Source organism: Crocodylus porosus, unplaced genomic scaffold (assembly GCF_001723895.1).
Source record: "Crocodylus porosus isolate Cpor-Errol unplaced genomic scaffold, CroPor_comp1, whole genome shotgun sequence".
In the NCBI taxonomy this organism is placed as follows: Eukaryota; Metazoa; Chordata; order Crocodylia; family Crocodylidae; genus Crocodylus; species Crocodylus porosus.
This window is the reverse complement of record NW_017728929.1, coordinates 1,540,786-1,551,433: the sequence shown is the minus strand read 5'-3', so window position 1 is coordinate 1,551,433 and position 10,648 is coordinate 1,540,786. Positions and strand designations below refer to the sequence as shown.

General features: G+C 38.0%; 1 protein-coding gene across 5 annotated transcripts in view; it reads left to right on the top strand.

The window, feature by feature from the left end:
- The window catches only part of WDR33 (WD repeat domain 33), an 81,915-nt gene that overhangs the window by 6,705 nt on the left and 64,562 nt on the right, over positions 1-10,648 (top strand). For 3 of the 5 annotated variants that reach the window (XM_019542908.1, XM_019542907.1, XM_019542909.1), the window contains exons 5-7: positions 456-551; positions 1,059-1,210; positions 2,969-3,066. In XM_019542908.1, coding sequence (XP_019398453.1) covers positions 456-551; positions 1,059-1,210; positions 2,969-3,066 — 346 coding nt within the window. Of the gene's footprint in view, positions 1-455; positions 552-1,058; positions 1,211-2,968; positions 3,067-3,876; positions 4,029-5,661; positions 6,142-10,648 lie in introns of those variants that run through there. The other 2 variants (XM_019542912.1, XM_019542910.1) reach the window with 2 other exon arrangements.

The following is a 10,648-nucleotide window of genomic DNA, read 5'->3' as shown; positions in this document are numbered from 1 at the left end:
TCCTATGACCCCAGCTGACTTCCTGCCCTTCGGGCAGGGGGCTGGACTTGATGATCTTTCAAGGTCCCTTCTAGCCCTAATGTCTATGAAATCTATGAGGTAGTTTGGTCCCCATGTCTATTTCACCCTTGCAGTCTCTGTCAGACTTCCAGCAAGTGTATCATGGTACTAAGTAATAGCGTATTTGCTGTGGGCAGTTGCCCAGTCATCTGTATGAAATGGGTCTTGTGACTCCAGTTTATTTATAATGGATATGGCTTGGTCTAGACTATATTGGACTGGATTTGACCTGGTATCATATGTGTGAAAAGACCTATGCTCTATGCCTGTCCTTTAAATGTTTTTAGCTTGCCTTCCACTGCAGTCACAAAAATGTTCTAGGTACCCAGCTAACTCAGTGGTACAGAATAAAAAGATCATGTCACAACAATGCTCATTCAACTGTTCTTTTGTAGTGGACTCCTGAAGGGAGACGTTTGGTGACTGGGGCTTCTAGTGGAGAGTTTACACTATGGAATGGACTCACTTTCAACTTTGAAACAATATTACAAGTAAGTGTCTCTGGACAGTTATCTGCATCTTCCTGAATGTTCTAGCAAATGAATTTCCACTTACCTATCATGGGCTGGTGTTCTGAATGCAGAACATCCCTTTATTCTGATCCTGATCTGACCCTGACTCCTATGCTAATCTTGGGCATTTGATTTAATTTTTCTAGCTCCATCTCCATGTTTATCAACATACTTGCTCCTGTTAAAATACCAGGACACAAGTATTTTGTTCTGATACTTTTTTTTAGACCAGCTGTTGGACAAGCTTTCTGGCACCATGTGCCCTTGCTTAACTCACATTGGGAGGATTTATAATTTTATAAGGAGACAAAATACAAGTAATATTCTTGTGAAGAGGAAACAGTTGTTTTGCCTTGTGCACATGAGAATAGGTGTTTTTTCTCTAAAAAGCTGGCAGTTCCAACTAGTCTTGATTTGTTTAGATTCCTTTGTCATAATTGGTAAATATGAACTCGTCTGCTAGAAATTCTGTTTTTGACTTTGCAGGCTCACGACAGCCCTGTAAGGGCCATGACTTGGTCACACAATGATATGTGGATGCTGACAGCAGACCACGGAGGATATGTGAAATACTGGCAGTCCAACATGAACAACGTCAAGATGTTCCAGGCACATAAGGAGGCGATTAGAGAGGCCAGGTTTATACACAATATACCATTTTCTGTAGTACCTATTGCCATGATTAGACTGTTCTCTAAATGTATTCTGGGTGCTGAAGTGCATGGGCTCTGTCAGATTCTGGGAAATTTCCTGCACTACATAAACACAATATTTTCTTTTGTTTCCACATTCTCACCGTTTTGCTGGCACCTTTCTGAAGTAGTATTGTCCCAGTATCCGCCTCTGCAATATGTTAGAGATGTATTTGTCTGCCGCATTTTGCACTGGTATTCTTTTCATTTATATATGGTGACAATGTGTATCAGTTATTCCTTTTTATACATACTGTGTAAGACTACAATTTCATTCCAAATAAAGAATTCAGTCTTTAATAATCTAACTGAATAAAACATAAAGCCTTCAGAAATAAAACAGCTGCATAGTTCTCACAAAAGAATAAAAAGCTAAATAAAGTGAAGAACTGCTTGGCTTGGTGAGGCCAAGGTTTCCACTAATACTAAAGACCCACACAGATTGCCACATCCAGAAGTCTAATGTTAATATTGAATGGGTTCTTCAAGCTTTGAAAATGTAAGCATACCATTGAAAAGAAGACTGTAGGACATTCTCCTGGTTCAGTGTTGATGCCTCAGTTGTGAAAATGTCTATTTTATATGACAAATGGAATTTTAATTGATATTTTCTCAGTAAGATGTAAATGAAAGATGTTTTCTAAAGTAAACCTGCATATAATCTTTTAGTAAGAAATGTAAATAGAAGAAATGCTTTTAAGTAAGCCTGAAGAGGAGCTGCAGACCCAAATAAAGCTAAAGCAGTGTTTCTTCAGTTGTGGTGCTGGCCTTTCATGGTAAGAGGTTCACTGCCACAGAAACACTTTTTCCATTGAGGTCCCCATCTTCCTCTTTGATAAGATGCAGGATTTCTTGGCAGAGATTGATTACAAATAATACTTACATTGGATGCAGTTTTTGGTTGGTGTATCGTGTTCATTCTCCAATATTTTAAGCCCCCTCCTGGTCATAAAGATCTGGGACTTGAAGGAGGCTGCTTTGGAATTAACTGAACAGACTCTTCTTTGGTCTTTTACTGCATCAAAAGAGGAATTGGCTGCCTGTCAGTTGCTGGAGATGTTCTGACCCAAATCACATGGTTAAACTCCCACCTTCTTCCCAGTGGCTTTCATCAAGCAATATTGATCTGTATGGAAGCTTCTTCTGTGGCTGTAGACTCCCTCTGTTCCTCCTCATATGAGTAGAACATGCTTTCTATAAGAATTTTTTTAACACCAATTCAGCTGGAAGTAACAGTAGCCTCTTTCTTTTCTCCACCACCATTTAATTTTTGCTTCTTTTGCTGCAAGGCATCTGTGGCTGAAGAGGAATTTTGCTCTTGGTGCCATATCCCTATGCTTCTGCACAGGGTCACTTTCTGTATACAGCTGTCAACAGTATGGAAATCTAGGGCTCCATTTCCTGTTAAGTCTTATATATGTTGCTGTTGGTCCCACGGTACTGCTGGATGCATTCATAGGTAGGGTAGAATTAAGTATAATTTTCTGGTTTTTTTTCCTATTTGGTTGGGAACTCAAGTGCAGGAGTAAATCATATGCTAAATTCAGAGTATTGTGCAGACACTGTGTTCACTTAAAGGTCCTTATGTTCAAATGCATCCGTCAGTGTATAACACCTTACAGTTTAATTTTGCCCTGTCTGAGAAGCATAGATAATCTGCTAAATGCTGACTTCTTTCCCCTGCTGTGTGTCTTCATGTAACAGTTTCTCACCCACGGATAATAAATTTGCTACATGCTCTGATGACGGCACTGTTAGAATCTGGGACTTTCTACGTTGCCATGAGGAGAGAATTCTTCGAGGTATGTGTACAAATAGTACTGATTGGGGTATTTCAAGAGGGGGAAATCTTCTTGTAATTAAGTTTTTCACAATACAGAAATACCAGCTTATGTCCATTTTTGTATAACATCCCTACTTTAAATCTTTCAATCATATCTTTCAGTTGGTGACTGCTGCTATTGGTATCTGCTAGTATACAGCTAGATAGGCATTCAGATTTACATTATCTTATGTCAACACCTGTTTAAACTCTAGATGATGGATATAAGGATGCTTTCCTACTCCTAGTGTTGGAAGAAGCAGCAGTTAGAAAGGCAGATATTCTTAATCTTTCTTCGGTGTTTAATCATTAACATTTGCTCAAGAACACACATGCTCATGCAGAATGTGCTGTTTTTCAAGGAAGTAACTCTGGAGGCACTCATTTCACTCAGGTTTATTCAAAGGGAAATCGGTCCTGTTTATTAATTCCAAAGGGAAACATGACATTAGATAGGCAAAACAGTTGTACTTTGACCCCACCAAACACTGCACACCGGAAATGTATTGGGTTCTGAATTCCATAATTGCTGTCCAGCATCTACATGAAGAAACTTCTGCTTCTTTTCCTCTAGTTACTGTTCAGGGGTCTTCTACCTCCTTTTCCTCTGCCATGTCAATTGGTGGACATAATGTATATGAACTGTCCTTTCTCTTGGAAAATGTCACCTAGTTTTGGCTGTATCCGATAATTTTCACATGTTGGAATGCTACATAATATAGTACAGTTAATGGGATAAAACCATGAAGGGCTGTATAAACGCAGCTTTCATACCATGGTATATTGACAGGATGCTGGCATCCAGACAGACAACAGAGAAGGATGTACCTTGAAATGGTAGGATTTTTGGCCTCAGCGTCTGTACTCCTTTGACACACTTTTTTTTTTCTGGTGAAAAGGATTTAAAAATCTTAAGTTTCATACTCGGACCTGCACTGTGGTTTGTTTGGTTTTTGTTTTTGTTTTTTATAAAGCAGAAGGTTCCCACTTCTCTTGGCTTTTAGACTCTGTTCTAATGGTACATATTTGTTATTTCTTTGAATTTCATTATTATGAAGAAACATCAGGCTCCCATAACCTTGCAGTGATTTTTTTCCAGCAAAAAAACATTGACTGCAGGAGGCTCCATTCCTCTTGGGCGTTAGCAAACATTTCTAGGACATATCACTTTTATTTTTTAAACCCAAAGCATCCATTGGTTTGGAGACTTGTGATGGATGCTGTATAAAGGATCAAATTCTGGACTTGTACCCAATGCAATCACTCTTAACTGTTCAGTTAGATTATACAGCAGAAACAGGGATTGTATCACTATAGAGTTTAGTCTAGCATGTGAGTCGTAATAAACTCCATAACTCTTACTTATCATCCTTCTTGCATGGAGGTCTCTTAAACAAGGGAACAAAAGCATTTCAGACTTGTATGTAATGATACTTGCACCGGATTTCTTTCTTTTATATGAAGGTTGGGATTGTATGGTCATTACATAAATAGAATTATTTTTTATTTTTTAAATATGTCATAACTGTTTTTTGTAATCTATCATATTTATATTTTTAAATAGTTCTATTAAGCAAATAACATTTACTGTATAATTTTATTTAGTGTGTGTATAGTGCACTTTTACAAAGCTGATGTAAATGAGCAGTATTGTCAGGTTTTCACAACCCAATATGCAGATTCTCACAAGAACTTTTGTTGCTGTTTACTAAACAACAACAGAAAACACTTTTAAAAATGAGAAAATAAACTTTTTTTTGGCAGGGGGAGGGTAAGGAGGAAGCTGGACTTTTCATTGTCCAGTTCTCCTACTCCAGTAAAAGAATTGCATGAGAGCTTCCTTTCCTGGGTAGAAAAAGATGCATCATGATCTTCAGGGTGGCAGCTGGAAGTCTTTTAGCTACTACTATACCAAGTTAATCTTCAGACCTTTCTTCTTCTCCCTACACATTGAGCTTTTGTGCTTTATTTAGGATGATTGCCAGGAAAAATATTGGCTTATTACAGAATTTAAAAGCTTCTGCCATTGGTCCTGGAAGATTCCAGTAAGCTGCAGGTTGTAATGTTAGAGTTAATTTAAAATGACAGAGTGCATCAAACAAAGCTTCTCCTGTGTAGTCATATCTATATATACTGATGCTGTACTTCCTTTTCTCACACAAGCCATTTCTTAGGTGCTCCAGTACATACTAATGCTTTTAAAGTTCAGCGTAACTAAAGTAGAGCCTCAAGGTAGTTTAGGCTCAAAACTGACTTTTCAAGTTGTACTCTATACTCCCAGCTAATAAATATCTATATATAAAAGTCAATGCAGCCACTCCTTAATTTTCAAAAAATGTCGCAACTGTGAGAGACTATTTCCTTTACTCCTTCCTACTGATTCTGTAGCAACAAGCTCATGAATGGTATTTGAAAACAAGTCAGATGATCTTTTGTAATTCACTGCCATGTCATTAAATCAGGGTTCCTGTTTACTCCTAGCCTAGCAGTACTAAAGTGCAAAGGCAGTGGACCAAACTCTTGCTTGGTAAGATAATAAAATTCCTTGGGACTTAATATGTTTTCTGTATTACAGTAGACAGGAGCAGCTTACTCTCCACGTTGGGTGGAGAAAGGCTTCAGGTTGACCTCTAGAAACATTTCTAGCCAGTTCTACCTGGTGTTAAACTGTCTGTTAATTGGGAATGGGGGAGCACAAGATTGACCGGGGAGGAAAGAAGGATGGAGTTCTTCAGTCTCCGGAGGAGGATTTGCAGTATTCCTGTGATTATTTTTTTCTGACATAATTCAAGATAGTGCCCTGCTTGTGCCCTGCTTTGCTTTTCTTACAATGTAATGTTTTAAGTATTTTTTTTGTTTACTCTAACCCAGATTCACCTAGTTTAAATTGCTCAGCTTTCACTCTTTGAATGTCATTCTTTCCCCATTTCTTTAATCATACTAGTCTTTCAAAACAGTTATTTTTTTACATTAAAAATTAATCTTTTAAAAAGTCTTTTCAGTATTTTGTCCTTTTTGCTTATGGCATATAATAAAGGAACAGTATTTCCCTTTACAGGCCACCTTTATGTAACTTGTTTGTAAGGGGACTTTTATGTTGAAAACGCCATGAATGAATAGCAGTACAGCAGCATTTTAGGTAATGGTCCTTTTGTTTTCCGTTCACTTGTGTTGAGCTTCCGCTTGTCCGTTTTCTTCTGTTTTACCCTAAACCAAAGCTGGGCTTGAGCAGCCCTGGCCCATATTAAATAATAGTGTCAATTTTTTTTGAAATGGCAACCATGTAACATGAACTAGTAGAAAACTAAAATGGACTTGTTCAGTGTCAGCACAGTTTTGACACAATGTAAACTTTGTATAAACATAGTTTTGATAACAAGCAAGTGGTGCCAAGATAACTATGAAAGACCAGGAAGGGGCAGGGGGGAAGGGAGGGTGTTGTATTACTTTTTAAGGTCTTTGCAAAGACATTTCTAATGATGAGAAATAAATGAAAATGAGAAAAAGCCTTCAGAAATGCAACATTTGTGTTTCTGGCATCCCATTTCCTTCTGACCACTTCTATGTGTGCACTTCTGTAGCAGTGTTATATATGAAGGGACATTATCTCTAGTAAAGTTTTGAAGACTTATTTGTTTAAAGATTCAGGTGGTCACTTGCTTTATCTGATGTCTTAAATCTCAGGATACTTGTCTTGGACTGATATGGCAAAAAAGGCATCTGAGCACCTTTCATTGTAAAACTGCCATTTCTAAATTGCACCCAGCAGTATGAACAGAAATCAATGGTAATGACATGCAATTTTTCTTGAATTCTTAGATCCTACATTACTGTAGAATATGTTGCCATTGTATATAATGTGAGCCATCTATAGTTTTCAGTATGCTTGAAAGTGTCTCTTCAGACTCTTCTTTTTAAACAAGGTTATACTGTTTTTTAGTCAAATAAGTTTTAGTCATTGTAAAGGTTTTACTCATCGTAAAAGTCCACTCTATCTGGGACATCCAGATTTGGATTCAGTTGTGACCTGAAGAGTGGATGCAGTCATTTGTCAAACTTTAAGGGTTTTTGTTTTGGTTTGGTTTTTTTAAAATTTTAAGCCAAAAGCAAATTAGGAAACACAGCTTTTCCACTGCTTTAAAGTTTCTGGAGCCATAATCCAGAAAAGAATAAATGCTTCATTGAACACCTTTTCTCCTTCTCTGGGTTTTTTAATTTTTTATTCATTTTTAAAGAGCCATATAGCCATTTTTTATTTTGTGTGGTTTTCTGATTGGGTCATTGCTTGTGATGGTGTAAGTAGTCATAAAAGTACTGGTCTGAGAAATTTACGTACATGCTTCCATATATTCCCTACAAACACACTTCAAAACTTCCTAGCATTAAGATATGATTCATTTGACTAAGATTCAAGAGCAAGTACCAGCCAGACTATTGTGCACATGGTTGAAATGCAGACTGACATGGTCATGCATGCATTTCTTATTTTGGAGAGGGGCAGGGGAAGAGCAGTTCCAGATTTTCCATGTGTTTTATTGTATCGGGCACTAGGCAACTTTTAGTATTCACATGTCCCCATAAAAATAGAATGAATGTAAGAGCTACAATACTATGTTAGACCAAGGATCCATCTAGCCCAGTATCCTGTCACTGACGGTGGTAGGGGTGGATGCTTTAGAGGAAGATATTGAACCAAATACATCTGGAGTGATCTATCCCCTGTTCATTCTTCTCCCTGGCATCCACCAGTATTTGAGATTCCAGCAGAAACCTTTCTAACTCTTCTGTTCAAAAGTCATTAATAGATCTATCATCTATTCATCTATGAATTTATTCAGCACCCCCCCCCTTTTTTTTTTGAAGCTGGCCATTCTGTCTGCCTCCACCACCCCCTGTGACAGTGAACTGCACCATTTAACTATATGTTGCATTTAAAAAGTACTTTTATTAGTTTTAAACCTGTCTCCTGTTAATTTTGGCAGGTGCCCTTTAGTTCTAGTATTCTAGGACTTGGTGAATAACAGTTCCCTCTTCACTTGGTCCATAACCTTCATGATTTTGTGGACCTCTCACATCCCTCCTCAGCTGTGTCCTTTCCCAACTGAAGAGTCCTAGCCTTTTTATTCTCTTTTGGTATGGCAACTGCTCCATACCCCTGATCATTTTGCTTGCCTTTCTCTGTACCTTTTCTAATTCTATTACATCCTTTTTTGAGATGTGGAGACCAGAACTCTACATTATATTCAAGATGTGGGCACACCCTTGATTTGTGTAGTGATATGATGATGTTCTCCCTTTTAGTTTTAGTTCCCTTCTTAATGATGGCTAACATTTTATTGTTTTTTCTGGTTGCAGCTGTACATGGAGCTGACTTTTTAGAGAACTATCTACAATGACTGCAAGGTCTCTTTCCTGAGCCCTAACAGCTAGTTCAGAACCCAGCATTGTGTGTATATATAGTTGAGGCTATCTTTCACCAGGTATATTTTCCTTGCACTTGTCAATATTGAAGTCCATCTGCCACTTTTTTTTTGCCCACTTACTTAGCTTGGTGAGATCTTTCTGCACCTTGCTTCCATCAGCATGGGACTTAATTCTGCAGCCTATTTTGGTATCATCTGCAAATTTGGATATTTGACTGTGCATCCCTATTTTCAGATCACTGGTGAAAATGGTGAACAGAATTGGACCCAGCACAGATCCCAGTGGGACCCACATTTTTCCTCCCTCCATCCTGAAAAAAAACATTTAGTCCTATCCTTTGCTTAGTTGCTTTTAACCAGCTCTCAGTCCACAAAATAACCTTTCCTTCAACCCCATGGCAGCTCAGTTTTTCTAAAAGCCTTTGGTGAGGAACCTTCTCAAAGGTTTTTGAAAGTTCAAATATTTTATATAAACTGGATCCCCCTTGTCCACGTTTGTTAATATCCTCAAAGAGTTCCAGCAGATTGAGGCAGGATTTCCCTTTACAAAAATCATTCGGACTTTTCCCAAGAAAAAATATATTTGTCTATAAGATTGCTGGTATTATTCTTTATTATAGATTCTACCAACTTGCCAGGGATGGAAGTGAGACTTACTGGTTTGTAGTTCCCAGGATCATCTCTGGAGCCCTTCTTGAAGATGGGGTGTTATGTTGGCAACTGGCCAGTCCTTTGGCACAGAGCTCATTTGTAACAGTAAGTTACATACCATTGCCAACAGTTCTGGCAGTGTCACCTTTTAGTTCCTTCAGAACTCTCAGGTGAATACCAGTCAGTCCTGCAAAAATTCTGTGTGTATGTGTGCACACATGCATACATGCTGGAATGAAATCACCTGCTTGTACTTTTTTCTTAAATTGCACAGTACTCTGTTAGCAGTCTGATTTCAGTAACTTTGAAGAAATTTGTTTTCCTACTTTTGTGTGCTCCGCTTCTGGTCCTTTGTTTCATAGTAAAATACCTTTAAAGTGCCTTGACTTCTTCTATCCTTTTTACAATTCAGTTCATGTATCCCAGCTATCTCAGCCTAGAGGCAAAGCCCGAGTTTTCATGTAAGCAGTGTTTTTTGTTTATTTTCTTTGTTTTGTTTTCTCCCCACCATCACAACAAAATTTCTTAACTGTGTTCTGAAGAAATGTAGCCTCAAGAGTTGAAATCCTGAGAATCAAAGTTCTTGAGTCCTACAGAAGTCCTGTGTCTACATTGACTTGCTCTTTAACCTTAGACAGCGCTTACATCTATGTACTTCAGGTTACTTCTGTAATTACTCCATCTTCAGTGATGTAATTTAAAAATTAAGAAATTTCTTGCCCTAATTGCTTTTAAAGAATTTCTGGGAGTCTCCACAGATACTTGCATAGGAAAAAATTTCAATCCTTCAGGAATTGTTTCTCCTTAGAATGCATAATTGTGAACAGTGTTTTCCTGGCTTATTTTTTGAGCATTACTGGAACTAATTAGCCCTTACAACACTAATATTATTTTCTTCCTCATTTTCAATGTGACATTTGCTTTAATTCTGGTGCAATTTTTATAGCTAAAGAAATTCTGAAGGAGTAAGTCTTTTGTGGCTGGATATCCTGGGCTGCCATCTTTTTGATTTGGGGCTAAAATTAAAAAGCATGGAGATGTTTTCCTTTGCCTTCCTCACATAATTCAGGGTAAACCATTGAGATGCAGCTGCATGCCTATTTCACCTGTCCCACAGTTTACATATTTAAGGGGAGAGGCTCAAAGGTTATGTGGGAATAGGTAACATTAACTAACACTTGAACACCTTTCCTAATATAGGCAAACTTCTTGAGCACATATATCTTTTTTTTTTTTTTCTTTTTTTTTTGGCTGCTGCCTCTCAGTCATAGCTGATAATCTTCCTGGGATAGGATCCTGAAGCTATCTATGGTTGCTTTTACTGGCTGGACTCTTATGAACCTGCTGCTGTTCTTGCAACCCATCTTAATATCATTTTTGTTCAGAAAGTGAAATTCATAGATTTCATAGACATTAGGGCTGGAAGGGACCTCGGGAGATCATCGAGTCCAGCCCCCTGCCCAAAGGGCAGGAAGTCAGCTGGGGTCA